Here is a 27530-nt window from a genome sequence, read left to right on the forward strand (position 1 = left end):
GTATCAAAAAAATAGATCTGCTGCTACTGACAAAGTCAGATTTAGCGAGCATGTGTTTCTTTTGGCAAGCAGTTTCTATAGCATTTATAAAATACAACAACAGTAACTCAGCCAGTGACCCCGAATAACTTCGACAATGTTTGTTTTCAACTTGTTTTCGATTGAAGTGTTCATCAGTGTCAGCTTAATGTACAAAAGTTCCACCAGAGCAAAAACCAGCACACCAGGGCTGACAAAATGGATGGGACGAGTTATTATCATAGTATCTGATTTACTGATTATTTATGAACTACGCCGCTACTGAATTTTATGCGATACACCTAAGTGAAAATAGCATACATATATATATATATATATATATATCTAAATTCGGACTTTTGCTCATGTTTTCTCTGTAATACTACTTTCTAGTGTTCGATCTAACTATAAACAAGTATTTTCCAAAAGTGTCATATTTGATGATCGTAATTATTCGATGTAACAGCCACCACTAACAGCTTAAATTGTGGACTGAAACTACCCACTAGATAAATCAAGATATTTTTAATCTGCTAATAACTGCGCATTAAGCTATATTGCTGGGTATTAACTTGTTATTTATAATTGCATACAAAAATTTTGAATTGATAACCAGCCAAAAGTCCTAAAAATACATAGGCTTCAAGGGTGCAAAAAGGCTCAGATGGTCTGGACGACTTAATTGACAACTGAATTTTTCACTCTATTAAATCGAACACCTATTAGAAATCTTTCAGTTTGCCCCATAGAAATCCCCCGCGGATTTTTCAGAAGATGAGTGAGGATTGTCAATGATGTAGACCACCGATTTAAAGGCAAGAAGGAAAATCCTCTAAATCAAAGGAATTGTATAATAAATTGCAAACACAGAGGATTATTTTCCACTATAGCGACTTGAATGTTTTGTTCTAGGAACGCTAAATATCGTCTAGTACTGAGAATGTCGGATAAACGCATGCCCCTAACGACAGTCAACCTACCAAAATATATTGCCATTTAGGCGCCCTGCCGTGTACATACACACACACACACACACAGAGAGAGAGAGAGAGAGAGAGAGAGAGAGAGATTTGATATATATATATAGGCATAATTTAAGCTTTTGGTTATCGAAAAAGTAATGGATCAAAAGACTGAAATAGATGTTAGTTTCAGAACACGCAAAAAACTAATTTCTCTCGATTTTTACCGTACAGCTAGACGTACATGTAGTCCGGTGGAAAACGATTATTTTTTCTGTTCCGTTCGATGCCCCGCCACTCGTTGTCAGTAAATGTCAGAACTGATTGTTTGGCCAGGCGGCAATAATTCATAATGCACGATTGTTTTCCAGCCCCTCCATACATATGGCATAGCGTTGTTTGTCATTAGTGTAGGCTTTGCCATTATAGAGTACATTTTTTTTTTTTTTTTTTTTTTTTACTCATTCTTGTCGTATGTGATCCATTTCCCATTACCCGCTATCAACCGTGAATTCTCGAGCGATAAGGCTATTTTTGGACATGTTTTTCTGACAGCGCATATCGACTATAAACAGCCCAATATTTTTATGGGCCTAAGGAGCATTTCTGCCTTTATTGTAAAACTGCGAATTTTTGCTAAAATGTCGCCCATGTTCAAGGTTCTTTATCTTAAGTTTGAACAAAAGCAGTTCGACCAGCTTCGGACAGAAACGTCTACCACTATTAAATTTCAGATCCAGATTTCGACCTGACGCAGTTCATACTAATGATAAGTTAAGTGACTTTATCGCTATCTAGCTGGAAAATGGGTCAATACTTCGACGACCCAATATTATATTACATTATTGCCACTGAGATAATATAGCCGGGCATCGCTTTGTAAAGCGGTATAGTAGTTGTGAATGAGTAGGTAACGCCTTTAGCTTCAGAACAAAAGCGCACGCCATGAGCCATGTTGTTTGTCCAAATTACAGTAGTAGAAGGTTATGTTACGATACCATACTATTACATCACCATGCTGTCGCTTGGCTCGTTGGCTGGGGTAATCCCTTTGATATGCTTTTTACGTCAGTTGACGTCTGTATTTGCTTATTCGTCCCTTAGTAGTCAGATGATTGGTTTTTTTTTTCTAAAAGGAATGATGTGGTCCATAGAAGATGCGAGCGCCAGTCTCAACAGGAACACAGCAGGTACGCGTATAGTGGCCGTTACAAGATCCCAACCCGTTCCTCGTATTTGACACTGCCGTTCTAGCCGTTTTTCGAGCAAAGGCTTGCGCCGAAACGGGGTATATCCTCACCGTGATGCTAAGCGTGACAAATGTATCGTACACAAACATACACTGATATTATGGCGCCTATTTACTGGATGCGAACCGACACGATGCAGTGCTCTGATATCTGCCGATAAATATCCTGTGTTTACGATTGACTATATATAGAGTGTAGCTTAAGTTGCAGGACTTCACTTGAAGCTATAAGAACATGGACAACTTAGAAACTCCTGATTTTTATTTCGAATAGGTGAAATTGTAGCCAGATTCAATATCAACCTTGTACCATGTGTAAAATGGAACCGCATCAGTGTACTAATGCGTCCACTAGTTGCGATTTGAATTAAGGGGGTGTATTAGCTGTTTTTTTTTTTTTTTTTTTCTATCTTATAAACGTTAAGGTCAAATAAAATCGTCCGCTTTCTAACAGACTCGACTTTATCACTGACTTGATTTTGCCATGCATAGAAACCGTGTCACTATCAGCTTGTGAAATTAGATTTTCTGTGAAATATACCATTCGCATATTATCGAGAGCCAATTTATGATATGCTGTCAGTATACCGGAACGGCACATGGTAAGAACTTACTTAGGATAGGTAGAATATTTTCTTGGTGTTCTTTATTGAGAAAACGGGTCGTCACTCCTCAAGTGGGCAGCCCAATTGGAACAATGTAATAATATACGTCTCGCCGAATCACTTGATCGATTCATTTAACCCAGCTGAATGAATTTTCACTTAAAATTTACGCAAAAGGCACATACATCATTAAATAAAGATGGCTTGTACTTATTCGGAAAGCCATGCGCAAGTTCGGTGTGTCTGTGTTATATTATTTTCTAGAAATAGTTGACGAGAAAGCAGCTATAACGTGGGGTCTGCTGCGCTTTCGGAAAGCATTCATCCATCCTGTTACCCATCTGTGCACCTAATGCTACACTTTCAAACACTATCTTATGCTCGTTAAGAAGTCGTCTGTGTAATGAGACAACGCTGGTTCGACGTCCGGTTCCAGGTTGCTCGCACTAGGTCAGTAATGCACGTTTAGGGCAGAGGGCATTGAAGCAATGGCGGCAGGAGCGATAACAGCATCTGCCGCGGCAGTAGAAAGGGTGGCGATGACTTTGCACTTCGTTTTTCTGACTGGTCCGTTTGTACTTTCAGCGTTCATGGTGATGGACATGCTGCGTTTCCTTACATAACTGGCGAGTGAGTATTCTTTGTGGTAGGTGGAATGGGAATGCTCTTGAGTCACTTGCTGGCTTAGTTTTTGTTGACTGGTTTGTTGTCATCGGCCAATTCACCACAGCCACCGAGAGACCGCTGATGGTCGATATGGGTCAGCGGGCCAAGAGGAGTTGTTGTCCGTTAGCTTCTAGGCAAAACGATAGAGGGATAGGGTGGTTGTGGTGGCTCTCAGATAGTTCTATCAGAGCAGAAAGAGCAGAGGGATCAGCTGTAAATAGACGAACTTGAAGCTAACTGAAAAACAACGTTAACTTCATCATCATCGTGCCCTCGTTGGTTTGGCGTCGGTCGACACGATTGCTGCTCACGGCTGGGAGTCAGCGACGCGATGCTGCAGGGACTTTTGAAGTTCGTGCTTATTGTCCAGTGAAGTAGTGGCGTTGTTCCCAACGCCACAGCCGCTTCTGCTGTTGCTAGCTTTGCTGTTGCTTCGCGCTAGTTGCTAGCGCGAACTACTTTCACACGACGATTGGAGAACAATATATACACAATAAGTCAGAGATATCTACTTGTCCGTCATTTCTGAGTTAATTGTAGATGAAAAATTATATCCCTGTCCCTTAAGTCGAAACAATTCGATGAAAAATCGAATAATGCAACAGCATAAACCGCTTAAACCATGAACAACGAACTTATTACTAAGAGTAGAGAGGTCCAATTATGGCTCTCAGCAAAGACAAAGCTCTCAGTTTATAGAAAAAAAAAAACACGCCTCAATTGAGACACTTACATCTCTATCGGGTCGTAATCTGTATCTAATAGCTAACCATTTTTTACTATCTAGATCTTAATGGTATAGCTTGAGAGCTCATCTTCTAATCTATTGAACAGTATTGCACTATATCATTGATGTCGAGCTATGCTCGAGGTAAACAAAGAACGCAAAAATATGTATGTTTTTAAACTGTTGCTTTCATGTTTGGTGTTATTCGTACCTCTTCCATTCAAATAGATATTGAGTCAATTTTCATTTAAGCCAATCATAGGCTAAACATATTTAGATTATAGCCGGTAAGATGAGGCGCTGAAAGCGATCTTGAACATAGTGGTGGTGGACGTTTTAGCTAGTGTCTGATCGTTCCCTTCGTACATCCTTCATGTCCGGTATTGCCTTTGCCTTGAGGTGTTATATGTGAATTTCCTGCCTATTTGTATGTGTAATAGGATAGGATCAATTTTAACAAGAATATAGAATTTGTTGTAGGCAATCGGTTACAATGTGACGCCGGTGTCGTCATGACGATGTGCCTATGTTACGCGAGCATTATCCAACCTGTCGCGGTAATTTTCGCTAGTCGTTCGCTCGATGCACGTCACTGTCGATTCAGCACGTGTGTACATAGCGATGGCGAATCTCATCCATGCATGAGACCAGAGCACAGGGCACAGACAAACCAGAAAGTTCCTATTGACGCTATGAACAGATGAGTAACCGGCTGGATACATACACACTCGTTGGTCTTTCAGTGAACGGTTGCAGATTGACTGCACGACGTCGGTTTGGCCTCACGATCTTCTGCATTATTATTATCATCATGATTCGAAGGTCGTCTTGAAGATTCGGCCTTTCGACGTTCGTCTGTGAGCCGGCTTCGTACGTCGTTGTCCATCGCTGAGGTAGCATTGAAATACGGCGCGTTCATAGTCTACTTGCAGTAGCTGTAGCGTCTCTTCCAGCTACCATCGTTACTATCACCAGCATAGCTAGCGTTCCTGATTACCTCCTCTGCCGGAGTGCCTGTTTTTGTGGTGCGCTCACGTCCGGTTGACTACTCAATTTTCGACCGCCAGCTAATCAGCTATGTATGTGCGTTTGACAAATTCCAGCAACACCAAATAATGAGAGATATGTGCGATCAGGCTGTTTTTTTTTTTACCCTACGCTACATATCTTTATCTATAATGCACAAGATGCCACATATTCGATGTACGTCCTGACAGGCTGAGCTGAGCTGAGCTGAGCTCTACTAATATTCACCATATGCGCAAGCGTTGCCGAATGCTTATTTGGAAACCGTCTAACGAGTGACTGAACTTTAACTGAATGCGGTGGAAGTATAGAACATTTTTTCTTTACGTCTTACATTTGTTTAGGTAAAGTAGCAATGAGCATTCTCGTAGGTACAATCAAGCTATGCCACTTCAATCGGCGAAGGATTCACCGCGAGGACGTTGAAAGCACTTCAAGCGGTCCATTATTTAGCTGATCATGCTTAGCCGTCGTGGTGTTACTTTTTGGCCGTAAGGCAGGCGTTCTCGATTAATTTAGAGGAGCACATAAGTAATAATAAAAATAAGGTAAAAGTGAGGCGCCGAAGTCTCTAGATTTGACATAACGTTTATTGTCGCACGTTTGTTGCTGACTGAATCGACAACATTTGAGTGGGCATTTATTGGCTTTAGATATTTCTTTTTCGTAACAACTTCATGAGCAATATTGCCCGTGGCACGATGGGCGTGCGAATTCGTTATTGCTCAAATATACTAATGTCCTAATTATTCAAGGCTAAATATCTTCTAGGTCCGAGAAGAGAAACTTGTCTTCTGTTTCTGCACATTATAGTTCTTTTTCTATAGCAGTATTAAGCGGCAATATTCTATTTTTCATTGATTTGATCAACGCCAACACGGTCATAAACCCAATCTATTTTATACATAATGTGATAGCAATGCGAATTTTACTCTCTGTTAATTTAATATACGTATACCGGCCTATTTAGCTCTAGCTCCACGTTCGAGCTGTTTCGGCCAGCGGAGACAGCTGATGTCATAGAAATCTATTTTGATCAAAGACGGATCTCGCCGTTCGATAGATATTGATTGGCCTTAATCTAGAGCAGTTTATAAGTGAGAATTTCTTTTTGATGTAATTATTCGTTCGTATTTTCTCGGCCTGTGGACAACTACGTGCTGGTACCAGAAAGATCCCACCGCTCGATTGGCTATATAAGCATACAACATCGCTCAAGCTTAGCAAAGTGTTTCCATCGACCTAGCCCGGGCAGCTTTTTCTGCTAAAAAGCAGCCACCACCCGGTTAGAACCTGCGAAATCTGAAGGGTACTGAGTGATAGCTGCCATTGTCTTTACTGTTCACAGGTAAACTTTTGTAAAACATTACGAATATTCTGCAGCTCTTGCAGAAATCCAATAGAGCCGTTTTATTAAAATAGTTGTCAAAGTTTCGGCCCCACTGTGGCTAAAAGTTGCAACTTAAGCTCTCCTGTTCCCACATCGGAGTGCAACAAAAACCAAAACCGTTTTTGCCGTTCGGATTCGTCTGTAGAGTTGAGATGAGCTATCCTCCGTAGCTTCGACAACGTCTTACAGAAGTAGTGATATGGATTAGTCACATGATGCACGAGATAAGACGGCTGGTCAAACCGATGGCGGGATTCTGATGATATTTATTGATCGGCACTCCTTGACGCCTAATGTACTCTTGATCAGTACCTAGATCATCCACTATATTAGACGATGCGGGATTTTCTCACGTACCAGATGATCGTCTCTAACAAAAACAACGTGGCTTCTTACACAAGTTTCTGACGATAATCGGCAACGGGCATTATTTTTTCAAGGTCAGTGTCACTAAAAGTGAAAGGAGCACTTTATGGCAGCTTTTGATCTCGGCCAATATGTCTAGCGAAGCGTGTATGTATATGTGTGTATGTATATCGTGCACCTCGTACAGCTGTATCTATAGAAATCAAATAAAAGGCAATTTGTCTCGGTTAGTATGGATTTGAACGTAGAGTATAAGTGTGTAGCTGCTGAAGGCAATGTATGAACGAGCCCTGGTCGCTGGTACGGTTGGCGTCACTGCAGATGGCAGTCACTCTCTTAAAACGACGGAAGAAACCGGCTTCATTACAAATAATAATATGAAAATCGTTAACTGATAACAGTAAAGACTTTTCCAGTTTTGATTAATCGCCAGACTGCGTGGGCTTATTCTACCGTTATTTATTTCGATCTGAATGATGAGATTGATTGAGCTGATGATTTGGTCGGCTTAATCAGATCAATAGCGCACTATACGACCTCGGAAAAAGACGGCGTCTGGCATCGCATTGTTAGTTTGTCTGTGTCTATCTATGGGGTGCACGTGAATGGAAACGTTGTTGCTTTTTCTTGTGGCTTTCATTCGTTTTTATCACACTGCTCATGATCTGATCGTTGCAATGCGACCGGCCAATGATCGGCTACTCTACGGTTTTTAATGGTGGCGGTGATAATTATGAAGAACGGCTTTGTTCCAGCGGAACGGCAGGCTGACTTTCTTAACCGCCAGTCGCCAACCGCTGGTCCGTCCGGCCTTAGTAGCAGTAGTGTTTAGCTTTTCATAGCCGAAACATACGCGTTCTTTCTCTTACTAGGACACCAGGTCTATGTTATCATTGGCTGTAGGGAAGATCCACACATTATGGTGAGTGTCTGTTTGGTCGCCTGCGACGATCTGCTGATGGTACCGATGGGTCTCCTGTTGCTCGATCCCTGACAGTAACGACGGATCGTGCAGTGCCGACGCGGTAATCTCGTCTGTCGGGATCGCGGGGACTTGTTCCCATATGCGCGAGAAATGATTCTGGCGGTCGTTGTGCTGTGGTCCTACATTGAACAACGTTCCGCAAAATCGAAACATTTATGAGCGTACCATATCCGCTGCTCTGGTGTTCACTTACTATAATTACATAATTGTCAAAAATTCCTATATACTTTCTCAGATACTGATTTAGTTTAATTGGAGCACTTTAGTGGTAAAGGTTAACGCGTTGGCTTCATACAACGTTTCCAATTGTTCGAAGACTAAACAGTTGATCCCCGATGACCTATTGGACGACGTTGCCGAAATTTGAACCCATGCGCTTTTCTGGCTCACAGGTCACTTCGGATTATTCGTACTATGAAGTCCTATCAATGTACATAGAACAGGAAGAAAAGATTTTGTACTTAGGAAACACCTCGCCTAATCCATTAAATCCGTTTGCATCTATGAAACCTTGTTCTGTCTCTGTAACTAATGTAAAGGGGTTAGCTAACAGGGATTTGAAGTCAGACAATTCTACAACTGAGCAAACAAGAACGTCCTGTGAATCAGACTTCTGATCGTCTAAAGCAGAAATCCTTTTTGGGGCAGTTTACGATGATAGTTCCAGGTCATTGCTGAGAGGGTATCCGAGTTCAACATAAGCAAGGTATCAGTTTTGGATTTGTGTGACATTGTTATTTATCCCTAAGTGTTTCCCTTTCTAACTATTATCTCTCTACTTTTAGATCTTTTGAATGTGAAGATTCAAATCAGTTGCTGTAACGCACATGATGAGGAGAAAGCGGGACAGATGCAGCGACGTCAATGTAGCGATGACAGAAGGAAAAGGTCCAAGAAAAAAAGAAGGTAAAACAGTGCTGACGGTTACAGTCTCTGCAGAATCTCTGGGTGGGGTTCGAAATTTAGGCTGTACTTCATTGCTTTTGCCTTACTGCGATCGAGGCTGCTGGGCTGTTGCTGCTCCTGCGTTGGGGTTGTGCTATCATCCTAGCCGGCGATCGCAACTGTGATATCCCGCTCGCTCACTTTCGCGTTCGCCTGGTCGTCCGCCGTAAGAGGTCGTTGTCAGGGCGGCAGAGTTGCGGCCGTTATTCCCGTAGCTGTTGGTGCCGCTATTGCTGACTACCAACGGATTTTCACACGTTTGAGCGCCAAATAGAGTCCTCCTCATTCTCCTCCGCCTCCTTCTCCTTCTCCTCCTCCTCGTCCTTCTTGATTTTTCGTCTTCGCCATTCTTTCTACTGCGTTACTAAGCTAACGGCAACTTGGCCATGCTGTGACAACACCAGCAGCAGCAGAACAAAACCAACAAAAAAATTTTTCGGAGACATCTACGATTCAATGGAAGTTTTCTTTGGTCAAACCGACTTTGCTGTCCGAGCGGACGATGCCGGCAAGCCGTTGTCCGATGACTCTGGCGCTAGCACCGTCACCGTAGCTGCTGCCACCATCATGGTCCTATACAGCTCGGGAGAAAAGAAGTAAAGCTTCAACGGGCCGAATGGACACATCGTCCCCATCATACCGCGACGTAACACAAGCGGTACTTCACGCTATTCGCATTTGCTTACTGCCTGGCTTGCTACGACGAGAATAGCGCTAGTCGCAGTTGTATTATTATTATTTATTATCGTGACGATGGCGTGGAAGGCAGCTTCAGTCCTCGGAGGCACGAGCGAAGCGCAGCAGACGCAGCCTCAATAACTAACGGTAGTCGTCGCCATCATTGCTGACGCGTTGTTATCATGTCATTGTCATTGGTATTACGTAACGATCAGCATAACTAGAAAATGGCGCTATCAAGAGCATGAGAAGCGTAGCTATGTATCAGTTCGATACTGCACCACAGGACACTTTTTTCAAGGTAATAAATTAACGAAAAATTACAGAAGAAAAGAATATCATAAATTTTCAACATACACTGAGCAACATTAGCTCATCTTCGTCGTATATTGGTCTAGCATGCACCAGACACGGCTTCGTGGTTGAAAATAAAATAGATTGCATCTGATCCCATGCTCAAAGAGCGAAGGAAACGTAATGTGTTATGGAAAATTCAGGCGTTTTTTTTTTTTTTTTTTTTTTATCATTATTGGCATTATTACGACAGGCTTGTACCACCGCAGGCGTCGCTGTATAAGTGGGCGGGGGAGGAGATCTGTTGAAATAGAAAGTGACTCATTCACACTTAGACCTATTTCTGCTATTCGGGAAGGCCAGAGGATGAGATCTGGGAGTTCAGTTGTAGGTGTAGTAATTGTGGTAGCACTAAAAAGAGAGTCTGATGGAATGCCTAGTGATGGTACCGGACGGACACTTGAAACATTTGCTTTAGTCAAACCAGAGCGTCGACGACAGGAAGCTGAGAACGTACGTGTTTTTTACATTTACATTTATCGCCATGTTCAGAAGTATATCTTGCCCAATACGATGCTATATTTATTTATTTTCTAACTCTGCTTAAAAGGGATGTATTTCCTCAATTCTGTAAGTCGCTATTATTAAAATTCGTTAAATTGCCGACTTGTGCTTAATTTGACTCGCTAATTGTTTGTAGCTGTCAGACCAAAATCTCCGCAAATGGGAGATGTTTATTGTTCAATATTCTACATGAAAATGTCTTCGCCGGAAGACGCCCTACATTTGACAAGACGACGGCCATTTTTTTGGGATCTGATGAACAGAAAACGTATGGAGTAACGAGCGAACTGTTGCAACGAAAGCCGGTGCTCTAAAAACAGGATTCCCGTTTCTAAATCATAATAAGTAGATGTCTTCACGTGAGCGATGAAATCAAATGGCAATCTTCTGAGGGATAGCCACGGTACTACAAACTGGTAGAAAAACGCGTCTAACTGGTAAATAAAAATGCGTTAGTCTATCATTTCGAGCCGACATAAATTTTCTAGTCTGAGCGTTCACTATCGTTGTCATTGTTTGTTAGTTCTGACTGCAGGTGCATGTTTATACTATCTATGGACTGCTAAAGACCGGTCTAATTGATATGTTACCTATTTTTTTTTTCTCTTAGAGCCTAAAACACGCGCTGAACTCCCCATAGTTTGCTATATAGACATGTAAACAGATGTAATAGGTTTACCTCTGAGGGTAGTGATTAACTGTAGTCATAGCGCATAAAGCAATGAAGAACCATGATGCCCTTAACGTTAAACTCATTGAATAAGATTACGTCGGCCGTGCTTCAATTGGCCCTGCTATAGCCACAAATGGTGGTTAATTGAATGGCGGGTCTATATGATACGGATAAGACAGGGTCCGATCGAGACAGGTAGCTCTTGCGTGGCGCGCCATGAAACTCGCTTAATCTGTCAGATTGAACAGACAGTTCTATTAGACACTTTTTTTTTTTATCGCTTGCTTGTTTCGACGAATGCGACACTGTTTGCCTTTTTGTCTATAGCGTTTTTCGTTGCTGCGTTACGGAGAAGGGTAGATCTGATGTTACATCGTCGGCCAATAATGATAAGAGCCTTCAATATAATGCTCACAATAATAATAATAAACAGCAGAGTGGTAACACTAACAATAATAACAAACAAAATTATTGTAACTTTGAATAGCAGTTCAATAAGAAACAGCAGGAGGAGCAAATACCTTTGCAGACCCGATGGGAGCTAGTGACAAATAAACGGGCTCTACTACGTCCCAACCGCTGCGGGCTTCGACTTCGGCCGCCGTTGTCGTCGCCGCTAATTGTGATGATGCTGATTACGACGCTGATGCTGGTGGTGCCACTGGCCGGCATCATCGAGGCGATAGGGGTAGCGCTGCTGATTTTAGTAATACTGCCTAGGCGAAGGATGTAGAATGAAACGAAGAAGAAAAATGAAGACCACGAAGAGATCAGCAGTTGGCGCGTCGTCGTGGCCGCTAATAACTGGTCGATACCTTTGCGTTACTACCACTGCAGCTGCTGGTGGTGGCGGCCGTCGCAGAGGCGGCAGTAGCAGCAGCAGGCCTGTTTAGAATGACGCGGCAGAGCGAAAGAGACTGCTGATGCTGCTGCTGCTGCTACCGCCATTGCTACCAGCGGCACCAAGGGCTACAACGTAAAGAAGAAGCGATGATGCTGCGCTGTTATGCCATGGCTGCACAAGGCGCTGTTGCGGCCTCAAACGTTTTTCGGCCTCGTCTTGCCCAAAAACGGCCTCAACAACGCTAGAACGACAACGACGCTACCGGCAGAAGCAGATACGGCAGGTTACTGACACCGCTGCCTATCACAGGCAGCGAAGCGTTCTTACTATCACTGCTACTCGTATGTAGTACTGCTAATAGCCAGTCATAGACAGATTAGGGTGTTGACTGACTAGTAAAGTATAGGAGCATTTGCTTCGTAAATCACAATACGGGTGATTATGCTGATGACGGTGACAGCAAATCTTGTGACGGTAATTGTGATGATAACGTATGTTGCAGGTTGTGTTTTGCGACTCCGGCCTGGGGCGGCCTCCGCCATTGAAAGCTAAGTTAAGTACAACCGACAATAATAGTATGTGCAATTATTTCTGTTCAACGACAATAGTATGGTCGTCCATTAGATGTTATGGCTACGGAAAAAGCAGTATCGGATAGATAAGGTCCGGAAATAATTGTGTCTGCATGAAAACACTGGAAATGAACACGGGTGAAGATGCTGCTAGGGGCCGACAAGGGCGGGCCAAAATGCATCGATTATTCGTCGTTGTTGCTGAACGTCACCAATATTTTGGGGGGCAAAACGTATTTCTACATCTTTACATCGGTCTTTTTCAACGTTATTAACCTTCTGTGCAGAGAGTCGAAGGTATTTTGTTTTCGTCGTGTTAATCACGTGCGTACGTTAACAGAATTTATGACTAATCAAATTATCTAGCGGCGGCCGGAAGATTTTCTTCTAGTCTTAACTGTTCGTTGGTTACAGGAGGCCTCGTTCAACTGTAGAAGATAGCATTATAGGCCGCGTGACTCCCAGTGCTCAAATCGACTAGAAATAATGAAATGATAGCTGATTGTTTTTCTCCTCGATCGCTTATACAGGACGACGCGAACGTTTCGTCTACTGCAACGCTGACATTACTGACAATTGCCTGGTTTTCGTCTGTATTGTTATAATAAAAATAGCTTAAAACAACCAGTTATGAAAGCTTCAAGGACTCTTCGTGGTTGGCCAATGCGGCTCGCGGCATAATAAAAACTGTTACGTTAAGAAAGTAATTGATTGACTTATTGAATGGTTGGTTATCTGAGTAAAAACAGATTGTTCCTTTTGCGACACTATATCAGTAATGGATCATTGCAGCCCTTTATCGACACAGCGTTCGGTACGTATAATCCTGGTCAGTTTTGAAACGTGTTCGAGCTTCAACAGTATTCAAAGAACTTTTTGCGGAATTCTAGACGTACAACCAACTACGTGTGTTGCCTAATTACCCTTGGCTTGCCCTCGCGCGTAAACGTAGCTAGGCCTAACTTAAATACCACTTAGATGTTGTCTTATAATATGGGTAGATCACCCTTAACGTCAAAGCAACGCTACGACAGCCGCCTTAGTACTAATGGCAAACTTTGAACTGTTCCTGACAGGCCATGTTTGTGTGGTCGAAGGAGTTGTTGTTGTTGTTGTTGTTGTCGTCATCGCCCTTTCCTCCTCACGTAATTACGCCGGGTGCGAATTTTAGCAGGTTCTTATCTCCATTCCCACCATTAACACCGATATAAATAGTGTCACACTTTGATTGATGTACTCGGTCGTATAAGACACACTGAGCGTTCGTTGTCATCCTGCCGCCGACGCTGCGGTATCACGCGAGACTGGTTCCGATGGTCGCTTGGTTGTTGCAAAGGGCTCAATTGTTCATCGAATGACGTTTGAAATTGAAAGCATCAAGAAGAGTCAAAACCTATAGATGCAACGAATACTGCCGCTGGCATGACATTTAAGTACTTAGAACAGTGTAAATAACTGTAAAAGTACAACTGTCATCCTCCATCCAGAGTGGGCTGATAAGACGCGCCACAATAATAGAGGGTCGATTGGAAATGTTGTTCCAGCTTGATTCACGGCGTCGGTTGATTTCAAGCGGCGGTCGCCAGGCTTTCGTTCGTTTCTTTAGTTCGAACAATGAACGCTTCGGGTGGGGCGGCGGGTTTTGCGGATGGCCCCGCTACCCAAGACGGCTATCGTCAGTAGTTTTTTTCGTTGTTATTAATGATAGTTTTTAATAGACGTGACTTGATTCAATATAGAGCGACCTTGATTGAGATTCGGTCATCGTGCCCACGCTATTAGGGAGTCGTACAGACATTTCTGCTGAAAAGTCCATATCGCCTCGTGAAGAGTGGCAATCCTTCTGGTAAGAACAACATAGAATTACGGTAATACCTCGTTTGTTGTCCTTGGTACTTTTGCTCTTTCTAATCCCCATAATTTAGCTGAAGAGGACGCGAAACGTAGAGCTGTTAAATAAAAGAAGAAAAAAATTGGTGGGACAGTCGTAAAGGATCCGGCTGGCTGGACACTAGTCACACACGATGGGGGTTCGATTTGCTGTTTGCATCACCGGAGTAACGCCATTAAAATGACGTTGGCTGATGGGTCAATCATCTTTTTCACGAAGGGCCGGTATCTCGCGATTAGCACCGCCGCGTACATTAAGACGAGCGACCATTACTTTCGTAAAATTAGTTTTTATCCTCGAAGGTGGGTATAATCGAGTCCAACAGTCGTTACCTCTGCCCAATAGTTGGTGACGTCTAGTGCGGCTATACTGAAATTGTACACGAACCTTGACATATTGGTTTTTTCAGATTGAGCTCTGATTCACAGCCATGAAATATCCCTTTCATGTGACCAATTATTGCAGAGCAGATTTGGGATACATATTCTTGAGAGGAAATCAAGGGGAACCTACTGGTTATGTCATATTTATTAATTTGCAATAACATAAATCTGTGTTTAATGACAAACCGCAATAATTCACTTATGTACGGGTCGTTTTTCGAAGCAAATCCGCCAATGTGCCAGTGGCGTTAAGCTTCATAGAATTTAATTCAGGAGAAATCATAAGCAATTGGGTGTGGCGTCTTTGGTAGGTCCGCCTTTATTTTGGCAACCATTGAGTCAGCGGAGCCACCTTACTTCCGTTTGAATTATGTTCAAAAGCGAATTTCAAGAACATAATTACGACGTGGGGCCAAGCTTCCTGCGTAATACCTAGACCGGTCCGAACAAAAGCCAAGAACTCGTATCTTAAAGGCACATCCTGCCCGATGTCGCGGTTGCGCATTTCCATTCGTACCCAGCTTCGTCTCGCTGGTGACTGTCAAAGTTGGTTCTATTTTATGCTCTACATTTTTATAGGAAATCTGTACTTTCGACACAATCCTAACCTCGTATTAATTTCAAAATAAATAAAATTTAGTGGGGTGTGAATTGGAGCAAGCAAAAAGCACGATCTTTCTTTAGCGAGGGACCTATAGGACTGCTACGGGTAGGCGGCTATGGAGATAGCAAGAACGAAATCCAATTACAAATGCAATTTGTAGGTGGTTATACATATTCGAGCTCGTGCAGTACGTTTTGTGTAACACGTTATCCTGTAACTGAACGATCAAAGACACAAACGGCCGATATAGAGATGAGAGAATTCGAAACTTCCTCATTGGAATAACGCAATTTTTCCACTGCGTATAAGGATTAAGGCATTGCAAACTTAAAAAAGAACCTCCCGCTCGCAACGCACCATCGTCGTCGAATTTATTATGTTATTATTTTTTGCTGCTTAAGATTAAGTTCAGAATCAGCTTTGGTACTTTCGTTGCCGGTGCCAAGCTAACTGCTCCGCCATGTTTTTTCTTCTCTGATATAAAAGATGATTTTTAGGTGTTTTAACTAAAAGGTTAAATCGGCTCTATTGATGGGGTTTATCTGTTGTGAAAAGTTGTTTTCTTGCAGCTCAACTGGCACCTTTTTTTCATAGAGGCATGAGTATGCTAACGGGATTGGCACGCTTCAAACTTCCTGAGTCTGTATGTACGCTCTGATTTCCAGTAGAATATGCTAATGAGCTCAGCTACATTAACCAACAAAAACAAGCTACTACAAGTTTTTAAGTTGAACCATCTAGATCCGCTTAGCAGTTAGCAAATCTACACACAGCTCTTTACTAAACTTGAGACGAACTTACCGAAAATATCTAAGTACGTAATTGTCTTAATGCTGGAATTGCCATTTGACTCGCGCACACAGAGACGCACTATGAAGCAACTGATATTGAAAGATCCATATACCAGGAAGGTTATGTATAAAAGAATTTGTCACTCGTTGTACAGAGATACAAAGTGCAATACCTGTCGATATAAATACACCGGGCCACGTAACGGTAACCGATTTTCTTTTGGGGGCTCCGATATAAGATATTTGGGCATGTTTTTTTCTAGGTTAACGAATGGCAACAAACGATTCCTAAGTATTAGTCATCATTCCTCTGCGACTGGGTTAGTTTCACATTGTGTGCCTGTTAAATGCCTAAAACGTACCCAGGTACGAAGTTGACTTAATTGCCACGAAGTTCTCGCACGGTCTACAGTACTCGGGCCAGTAGGCAGTTAAACTTCTAAGAATATCGAGCTTTTAAAATCGCGCTGTACGTTACCGGGTGGAAGGCAGTACATCAACAGCTTTTGAAAACTTTTGAAAGTTTTTTTTTTTTAATAGGTTTCTGTCTCGTCGATTACTATTGACGCTGTGTGGCTGCATCCGTTAGCTCTCTGTGTGTTCACAACATGAAAGACAATTTCATGGTGCTAATAAATCTTGCACCATATACCCCAGTCGTGCGGCAATTCCCCCGAGGCACTTTGAAGTGGCTTTACTAAAAAGCCGAATAAAACCAAGACTGCCACTATTTAGATTGCTTCTGTGTTCATCATAGATGCGTGTGTTTCTAGATATCAGTCAGTAGGGACTTTAAATATTTTTCTTATTATTGTAAGAATCGAACTCTATTTTATAATTTAGTCATTGTCAGAGACTATGTACAGTATATATACGACAGATATACTGTACGACAGATATATATATATAAGCCTATTGAGCAGCATAAAGCATAGTTACTATGTATTATAGAGCCGTGCCTCAACGTCAATTGATACACCGATTCAGTAGATAAAACGTGTTATTTTTTTCCATAAACCGTGAAATAAGCCGTATACGTCTTTCTGCTTGGGATCGAAAACGTTTCACATGAATTACTCTTGCAGAAAGATAATAATATTACGGTTTTCTAGGTCTGAAACCTAAACAGCAGGGTCACTGCGCAATCGCGACTTTATGGCAGTTCGTCTAAAGAATCATTTTCAGTGTAACTTTGCCTTCTGCTCATAGTTTATTCTTTTCAATTTTGTTTGTGATAACGAACGTGCTATCTTTCAGTGATGATTTTCACTTTTTTTTATCCCTTGGTTAAAAGTTACCTAACTTCATAGTTTAGTATCGTCGGATTTTTTGGAAGTAATACATGTATGAATTTTTTTTATCTTCGTAATATATATATTATCCGTAAATCGTACCATTTTCTCCTTGTATGGCCATTGCGTTCTTTTGACACTACACGAAGTAGCATTTAATGGTACTTACTGCGGATTGAGCGGAGGGGTGACACCCTACACAGACAATGTACGTCAGTCTTAACAATGTGACATAAACTTAAGACCCCTTCTTTGGGTTCCTCCGTTATGACCTTTATTGGAACCTACGTCTGGACTAATTCTCATGAAACTAGGTAAATCCAGTTGATTACACTGGCTAGAATGATATTTTAAACAGGGATTTCCATTTTGAAGTACCACCGGCATTGTCCTAATTCACAAGTAGCTGCTGCTGCTGCTGCTGGTAAAGGGGGTTTGTCCATGTATATACAATAAGGCCACTGGTGCCTGCACAGAAATATTCCTATCTCATTTTAGATGAGCGAACGTTTGTATGCATTTCTGCATGAATGATCGTATCCATAAGTGACGTGAACGGCCATACGATCGCCATGCAGTAGGAACTTGGCTGTAACAGTCGAGTCGAAACCATTGAGCTCACTTCTTATCTGCACCGCTTTTTATTGAGCATTGGCAATCAATTATAGAAGACTATGTATATAGATACATCATAGTCTTCGCAAATGTTTTAATCCGTTTACTGATTTACTATGTACAGCGGCGTTGAAACATATGTGGAAACAACTACTGTGACACAGGTATTGTATTTAGGTATTAATATATTGTATCTACTACCCATATCGCTTAGATCAAACGATCAATTTGTTTCGTGTTTGAATAGATTACGTTTTATCAGTAAATTTTCTGCTTTGTCGAAAACTGTAACGATTTAGCTAAGGAGCCATTAACTGGACCGTTCGATACCCAATTAAACTAAATTACTTCTATGCTTTTTTACTAGTCGTCAATTTCATGCATGCACGAAGGAAAAATAAAAAAAAAAACAAACATACACTGAAATCGCTAGAAGACAGGATGTAGGCTGGGCGATTTTGACTTGATCTTTACTAGCCTCCTCTGACAGTAGCTATTATATCGATCAAGCTAATACTCCGTGTTACGGTTCTTTGTTTCTAATATAAAAAGGTATATATAGGGCTACTGAACGTTGTTTATGACGAAAAACAATATAATTGTTAGAGCCTGGCGTTCGGTCGTTAGACACTTGACTACGTGTACAAGGACCGTAGGGTATTCAATAGACGTAAAGTTGAACTGAAACACAATATTAACTGCAGCATAAATTTACCTTGATGGTAAACTTGAGATGTACAAGACATTGCTTATTATAATACTTAATGGAGGAAATAGCCGAATAGTAACAGTATGTATAGCAGTAACTGGTAGTGTTACCATTACTTTTACTACGTTATGCCAGGATTAACGGGTCGACAAGTGCGGTGTCATAATCCCGCAGTAAGTTACCAATTTAATCGGTATCTGTTCGCGTTACGTTTGGTCCGACCGGATTCCCAAAGTTTCGACGGAACAGCGGGGGCCCCGATCATGAAATGTCGGCAAGGTTGCTTTCATAAAACTTGCCGCGGCCGAGTCAAATAAACAAATAAAGTAAGTGAGTCAAGGCAAGGAAAAGCAGCACTGCTAGACGAAACAAGCAGAGGAAGAAAGCAGAATAATGGTAAACAAGTTCTCAAACAAACGCAGGCATCTACGCTTAGGACGCGAGCTGAAGTACCAGAAGAATAGATCTTATTCATTTAATACCCTCACTTCTACCTCTGCTGTTCTGTCTTGTCCTGCATTGTTGTTGTTGTTGTTGCTGTCTGCGACGCGAGCCTGTCAAGAGAATTCATCATGGAAGATGATAACCGAAGTCTCGTTCTCTGAGACAGCACCAAAGATCTTGAGACGGCCAAAAAAAGGTGGAATGGTCATCAATGAAGCAAGCACTCTTTTTTAAAGTCAACTGGATCTGCTCAGAATACTCGCACTAATCTAATTCAAGAAAAAAATGTCGGTAGAAAACCGACATTTCACCTTCTGTTACTTTCTTTGTAGAATTACATAATACATTTACGGAGATATCTACAAAAGCTAAAATGCCCCAAACACGCAGGGACACGCAATAGCTATATCTGGGCTTTCTCATATTCGTAAAAATGGTCACAATTGCAAAAGAGCAGACTGAGGTTTGGTGTCAGCTGTAGGCTAAGATTCAAAGTGATCTACAGAATTTTCGTACATCCTCGTTCAGTCGTCTTTTGCCGCTGTTCTTTATCCTCGGCGCGGGATTTATTCTGGATGTGAAGCTTCGTTTGATCCTCATTTTGAACAACGTTTACCCATACATAGTAGGCATTCATAATGAAGCTTTTTGACCCTAAGCTTGATATTAAAAAAATGTATTCTATCGAACATATGCCATCCTTTTCATTCGTATTAAAGTTCTGCAGTTTCATATGATGACGGTAAAAGGTCATTAGTAAGCTATAAACTACCAAACGATTCTTTCGGATTGATGGTAGCAGCAGTAGTAACTTTTTAGCGCACTTAGAAAAGATAGTCTCGCATCGAATGAAGGGTCCGCCGTCTTTTGGCTGATTTAATTAACAACAACCGTTTCCATCTTGATAATTTTTACCTCTCTTGATCCTTCTAATATTCTACGGAAAAGCATTATCAGAAGTACATTCCGACCGCAAGGATTATACCCGCCTTCTTCAGTTATGTGATCCATTCCATGATATATGTACATAGGATAAATATTCACCTTACTTTTTTCTGTTGTGCCTTTAATAAAAGTGCCTGCAAGTGTACATTGAACTTTTTTGACGTAAGCCATTAATATCGAACGGGTTGTCAGTGTCATCTTTTACAATTCGAAACTTAAATCTATGCTTCGAAGCAGCCCTTGTCGAACGGTTGGATTCGGAGTGTTCGGACATTTGTCGGAAAAAAGATTGTGATCAATTGATTCACCCACAACGGCTCATGCCATCCGGCTGCTTCGGAAAATGATAAAGTAACAAAAAAAATTTTGTTATTTTATCATTTTTCGAACATTTTTTAAGGAATTTACCGATAGTTTGTTGTCGCGCCGCCTGTGTCGAGCCGTTGTCCTGTCAACATACAACAATATCGAATAGAGCGAAAGAACAATATCTGGATAGGAAATCACGTGCGCAAAAGAGGTTATTCAGTGGAAACAGAAGACGAAAAAATGGAAAAGCAAAACGTCGGAATAAGGCAAATAGAATGCAGCCACAGAATCCCTCTCGGTAGCCACGGTTATCGCCAGTAACAGCGGTGCTAAGCAGTTGTGTATCGGCAATTGTATAGTGCCTGTAGATACAACGGAGCGCGCGTGCTACGGTAATGGCGCCAGCAGTGGTTTAAGGTAATGGTAGCAATCGACGGCTGATCTGACGACCGCGTTTCTGACTGTTCGAATTGATGTACAGGCAAACTATTAGCCCGAACATTGGCAGGCTGCGGGACTTTGTACGACAAAGAACATGCCGCCGATCGTAATCTGACAGAGGTATTTGACTACGACGACTCTGGTTAATGTAGATTTACAGCATTCGTTACACTGAGAAGCCAGCAGAGGGCAGAAGAGTGGGTAGACCATTTCTAGTTTGCCTCTTTTTTTGCAATGAAATGACAAACACAACATAATGTATTCGTATATGAATTATTATCCCTCAAGCGCCTCCCTTGTGCGTGCGTTCGGATACGTTATACTTAGTAGTAGTAGTAGTAGTAGCTTTTAGAATAGGGAAAGATACTCTTAGGAGCAGTTTAGGAGAGCACCGACGAAAAGAATCCATGAAAATTGCATCGCATAGAGTAAACGGATAGGTGTGGCGTCTCGGCATTATATCGAAACGAGAGTTTCAACCGAGCGCGCCAACGCTGTACTCGAGCTTTTTATTTGCAATTACGTTTGACTACCGTGAATAGGATCACGTGTCTTCTTGTGACTAAATGCAGAATAGATCTTCGTCATGTAGTAGGCCTTGTTGCGTGTGCAAGTATATCGACCCTGAGGAATTTCCGCCCTCTACGAGCAAGCAACGTAGTCGGTGAAACAATGTTGGCCTTAAATTAACGGTACGTGAGTAAATTCTGCGCTTGAATGATTAATACTTAATATGTTTAGTTGTTACACGTCACCGTATTACTAATAAGGGGGCACAGGGAGGAGGGGGTAGAGTAGTGGAGCTCGAATGAATCGCAAGCTGAAACATTCGTTTTGTATTATTATTATTATTTCTAAAAACTGATCAGGTAAATTAATTGATTGGAAATTTTGCATGAATTATATTTTAATAAAAATTATCACATATATACTTTCTAATAGAAGCAATGATGTTTGGTCGCAATTTCAGTGTACAATCACTCTCGGGAATCATGACAGCCAAAAGACGCCATCTTCTACAGGAGATGATGTTCTTATCTCTAATCGTAAGTAGAATTAATTGCAATGTTTCTATTCCTAAACTGGAAACTATATAATTATTCTCCTTGAATATTTGAGACTGGATAACGAATTTAAAGTAAGATACGCTTCACATGGAGTTTTTTTTTTTTTATTGAAGATCGATCGTAAACGAGGCTAGAAATAAATCTATCACCGGACGATATTATTGTTCCATCGAAATGCGAAGAGGTGATAGCACCGAGCAGCTGCGAGCCCGCGTCATAATATCATTTTTATGACGGTGATTTCGATGAAGTACACTTGTGCTGCTCAAAATAACAATAACAATGAACAAAAAACGGGCACGCTATTTCGTCTACCGGACACCTTGAGACTAGCGTCTCTGTGTAGCATCCTAAACTTTCGTGAACATGAAGATTCAACCATCTGATGAGTAGTATACGAAATAGTTTAACAGATCGGATTAAAAGTTCATTCGACTATTGATAGAAAAAAAAAAGTGCACACTTGTCTGAATATGCGAGCGTGTAAGGCCGCCAACCGAAAACCTGTTTATCAACGAGCTAGAACTGTCCGACTGGGTAGAATACGGCGCTACCAATGAACCACTGTATTCTGTTAATTGACGCTACGTTTGCTGGTATCTATAAATGACATAATAAAAGTTCTACATAATTTGTGTGAAGAAAAAAAGTTTTCATCGGAGACGCAGACGTCGTCTGTTAAGAGACAAAAAGAACAGATTGCTTTTTCTTAGCAAAGCTCTTAAAAGGATAAAAACTGGAATAAAAGTTTTTTTTTTTTTATTTTTCTGCAAGAACAGAAACCAGCCATAAGACCAGCGCTCCCGTTAAAAGCCTGTTTCTGCTGTTCAAAACAGATTCGAGGGTATCACGGCTGGAGATCACAATGATGTTCATGCAGGTTAAACGCAGCTGCGCAGCGAGCTGATGCAAAAAAAGATCAGCTAATTTAAAAAGACAACGCAGTGTCAGTTGGGAATCGAATTCGGCACCTCGTGATTGACAGCCTGACACTCCACCTAGCCCTCGCACGTACGTTGCACGAAAAAGTTTCTCTCGTGTAATTATTGTAAATTCATGCAAAAGTTTAAAATTTTGCAGCTGCTACCTGTAACTCTGCTTTATGACTTAAAAAAGACTTTGCTGAAACCCAGCGCGAACTATTATGGCATATACCGTTTATAGTAACTAAACTTAAGCTTTTATACAGTGAATAGTTATGTTACACAGTAGATTACGCTCTGCAATGCTAGGAAGGGACTTCTCACGGCTCTGCTGTAACACGGAACGAGTGCCTTTAGTTCTTCGTCGATGGATTAGGAGAAGGAGATGAGTTAATTGGCTTTATTTTGATTTATCAGTCGTTTTTATTAATAAACAACGGTTTTATTATTGGTGTATTTATCCGCCAAATGGCTGGGCACGCAAATAATGAGTGAGTATATGTAAGGTGATTTTATTTTGAATAAAAAAAAAAAACGTTATAACGGGAAACAAGGGCGCTTGGCTATTCCTCCTCGTTTACCGATGGAAAGGTTCTCGTGTTGTATTTTAAATCGGTGTCATCTTAAATTAAACACATGGAGGAATCGGTACTATTTGATTACATGCCAAAGGTAGTGCTAACACCCAAGAGTAGAGTGAAGCTTAATGATAACCCAGTGGGTAACGTATCTGCTTCATAGTTTTCCGTCTGAAGTTACTTAAACACTTAATAAAATTGAATATCAAATCCACCCATGGTGTTTGTTACTAATAGCTACATGTGTATTAATATTCCGTTACCGGATGCTCCTCGTAACGTTATAGACGATCTGGTATGCTTGAAGGATACGCAATATATGGTTCAGCTGGTGCCTGCGGAAAGAGGCCTACAGGTTACTCCATTACGCTTTGATATGTCATTTATTTTTTGGCATATTTTACTCAACTATACGACAACTTGTCTATTGCTGTTCTAGTCAAAGAACGTTTCACATAGAGATATAGTATCGTACCTAAATTTTCGATGTTACTTTGTTGAAAAGATTATGCGAACTCCAATTTTGTGTTCTGATCTTAAGCACGTTTGTTTTGCGCTGGATACTAAGCGTCTGTTGTAAGCTAATTTCTTTCTCAAATAATAGAGCAGTTTACTTAGCCCGGCATTTTTGCAAGTTAGATAACAAAACTTTAAAGACTGAAGAGACATTATGTATATATATATATATATATATATATATATATATACATACATATACGCACTATATAGTGCCAAGGTTTGACTGCTGGAGGACTAGCGGTGACCAGCCACCAAGGGGGTATTACACATTACAGCCGGCCGGAACCGGAAATACATTTATTCTAATTGTGTAATTTACACGTCCGTTCCTTGCGTTCATGATAGTGGGTAGGATGCGTTCGTACCGTGCCTAATCTTTGCGGATATTTCGCAGCGGCCCGCGTAAGCAACGGATATATTGTGGCTTGCTCTTCTTGACGTGCTAGTATGTCTTGAGCTTGGGCAGCAGCCTCTGTGACGTCGAAGTGCTGGCGTGGTAGGCGCACGAAACTGAATTTCTCGGGCCGAACTGCCCTGCACGTGGAAGCAGTCTCTCACGGAACACGCTTGCCCCGTCGAAGTCAAACGGGGGCCTTTGTCTGCAGCTTGAATGCCGAGCATCCGACTCTTGGTCTAATGACGGCTCGCGAGGCACCATGGCCTTGGGTCTTGGCGGTAATTCAAATTTCGTTGCGTCTAGGGCCTCACTGACTGTAGTACTCATTTTGAACGCGACCGCTGGTAGCATCGCGAGAACGGAGGAGCAGGGCGATTTCAAGGCGAAGCGGGTCTTTACACCGCTCGAGCTGTCGCGCGGCGAGCCAGAACAAAAATTAGCAAAACGAATGCAACACCTGCTAGCACATGCACACACGTTTTCCCAGACACGTGCACACAGCCCTCGTGTCTTCTGAACTGCCTCTGCGGAAACAGCGAATGCTGGAAGCTTATCCGATTGCAAAGACCGACTGGAAACCTTGTAGTTCGAATTGGCAAACGTGGCTATTTGTAGTAGGAACTGGCCAGCCTTTCGTTTCTTCGACGGCAAGGCGACCTGGCGATCTCTCGAGAGCATATTGGTCGTCACCGTATATCTACGTAGACTTACAGAGCCATTCTGTTAACGAACGTTAAAATAATTTTTCAACAGCTCTAGGGCCTTTTGAACTAGCTTGAGGCAAGGTAAGAGTAAAATTTCTATACTGTTCAGATAACAGCCATACCTTATTAATTTTGTCTCCGACATATATCAGCTCGGCTTGTGGACTGGAACACGCTTAATCGCATAGGCCACTACGCACTCCACGTCCCCGGAAAACCGGACGAGCACCGTTGTAAGACCCGCGCCGTTCGTGTTAGTCTCTTTTAGATCAACCGGCCTTCCTGGAAATGTTGTCAGGACACCTCCAAAGCCCAGAAATACCACTTAATAATACACAACCCACACAAAAGCGATGTCCACTTTTAACAAAGCGTACACGGTCTGCGACCTTGGCGAAGCTCCGAACGAACCGGACGCAGTAGGACGCCAGCCTTAGGGAGCTTTGTAACTGACGAGTAGTATAGTAGTGAACAGTAATGGATGGCACTTTTCCTTTTCTGGGTTAGAATAGCTACCCAACAAGAAAATCATGACCCAAATATATGACCTCGTATACAGTAAATGAATACTTGGACGTTTTGAGGTGTAAACCGGCAGCACTGAAAGCAAACAATGCTCCTCGGAGATGGCGAAGATGCTCCTCGAAGCTCCGAGAGTATACAATGTTACTATCAAGATAGACTAGGATGTGGTACAACACTTAGCCAGTATTCGATTCATCGGTAATTGAATAGTCACCAGAGCATAGGCCAACCTGAAGGGCATCCACCTGAATTGATATGCACCGCCTGAAAATTCCGCAGTTTTCTTGATGTCACCGGGTGCCATGAGAATGTACTACTTATTAGATGGCAGGGGAAGAATACCTGGGCCCTTTCTAATACATCGAGGGCATCCACGATTTGCGGAAATAGAAAAATGTTTTTTTGTGTACGTACAACTTGCGGAAATATACAAAAAATCGGATTGAACCGTCTTCCTCTACTAGGAAAGCTGGAAAATCCAGTGGAATAAATGAGAACTTAACCATCTAACATTTGCTATGCTTTCCTTGCGATGTGAACACGCTATGCTGACGCGACTTACCGCGGACGCGCGTGTAGGAAAGGCTGATTGCCGGTGGGTACGGAATGACTGACAAAATACGTTATCGGTAGACTTCCAACCTTCGAAGTGGCTGCGCGAACCCTTCATGCAGCGTCTTCATTAAATGCCTAAGGTCAGACTGATTTAGACTATTGCTGGTATGGAGATTGAGCAATCCTAATAATATCTGATCTTTTCTGATCTTGAACGACAGCTAGCTGTTGCTGTTGGGCGTCAACCCACTCAACAATACGTTTGGCAGCCCAAACTAGCGGTCATATATCGGAATGTTTTAGAAACAAGACTGCTTCAAAATCGATTCAAATTCCGAAACTATGGTAACACAACCTGGTGTCCGGGGGTTGTGCATGCAGGCAGTTAACTTACAAGTGGTCTTACTATTCCACGTGGGTACGACGACCTGTAGAGATAGAATGGCCAGGCGCCATCCCCGTGATCAATACCAGTGCTTCACCAGGCTCAATAACCTAGTCTAAGGAGCCATACGATGTCGGATTAGACGCTTAGATTAAACTTGCGGAGGCGACTAATTTTGCTGTCATTAAATATTGGAAGGCTAATGGATAACGAATTTCCCTGTTAAGCTTAAGGACACGTCCTAAATTCGAGCCCCCGGGCATAGACAGAGTCCGTTTCATACTGGGAGCCAGCCATCTGACAGAATGCCTAACGGCAATAGTGAAAGGTAAATTCGCAACATAGGAGGGCTTACTAATATTGTCCCCATGATAGCTTAATGAATAACGCATTTGCCTGATAATCTTAACGATACCGTAGTAGTCGAAGTTCGAATCGAGGCGTAGAAACATTTTATTTCCGTCGAAAACCAGTGAACACCTTACGAAGCGACGGATAAGTCATTCAACCCCTCTGAATTCCGCTATGGACGGTTTCCTATTAAATTTATTTGCAGTGGTATATTTTTAAGCAAACGTTTCTAATGGGAGCCTTCTACTAAAGCCCTCCATTCCAAAGCTGATATTTTCAGTTAATATTATGCGAAATATTGAGCGGATGATTTATAATGTAGTGATAATAAAAAAAGGTCTTCAAGTTTATGACAGAATATCGAGCCCGTTATAGGTTCGATGAAGAGTTGGTGTACTACGCGATATAAGGCTAGCAAGTTTAAATAGAATGGTGGCTCAGAGCACGCTATTGAGCCTAATAACAAAGGTTATCCCAGTTAAGTTTTTTAAAATTACTCATTCTGTTTAGATCAGGTATAAAAATTGCATAGGTTATC

At 41.9% G+C, this 27530-nt stretch overlaps 1 protein-coding gene across 10 annotated transcripts in view; it reads left to right on the forward strand.

The window, feature by feature from the left end:
- Positions 1–27530, forward strand: part of LOC111250741 (cuticlin-1-like) — an 83739-nt gene that overhangs the window by 33757 nt on the left and 22452 nt on the right. For 4 of the 10 annotated variants that reach the window (XM_022806396.2, XM_086990289.1, XM_086990288.1 and 1 more), the window contains one exon: positions 21959–22034. In XM_022806396.2, the coding sequence (XP_022662131.1) occupies positions 21981–22034 (54 nt within the window). In that variant the 5' untranslated portion in view covers positions 21959–21980. Of the gene's footprint in view, positions 1–3134; positions 3285–3419; positions 3465–8779; positions 8901–13436; positions 21681–21774; positions 21858–21930; positions 22035–27530 lie in introns of those variants that run through there. The other 6 variants (XM_086990287.1, XM_086990285.1, XM_086990286.1 and 3 more) reach the window with 6 other exon arrangements.

This window comes from Varroa destructor, unplaced genomic scaffold (genome assembly GCF_002443255.2).
Source record: "Varroa destructor unplaced genomic scaffold, Vdes_3.0 BEIS01000005.1, whole genome shotgun sequence".
NCBI lineage: Eukaryota > Metazoa > Arthropoda > Arachnida > Mesostigmata > Varroidae > Varroa > Varroa destructor.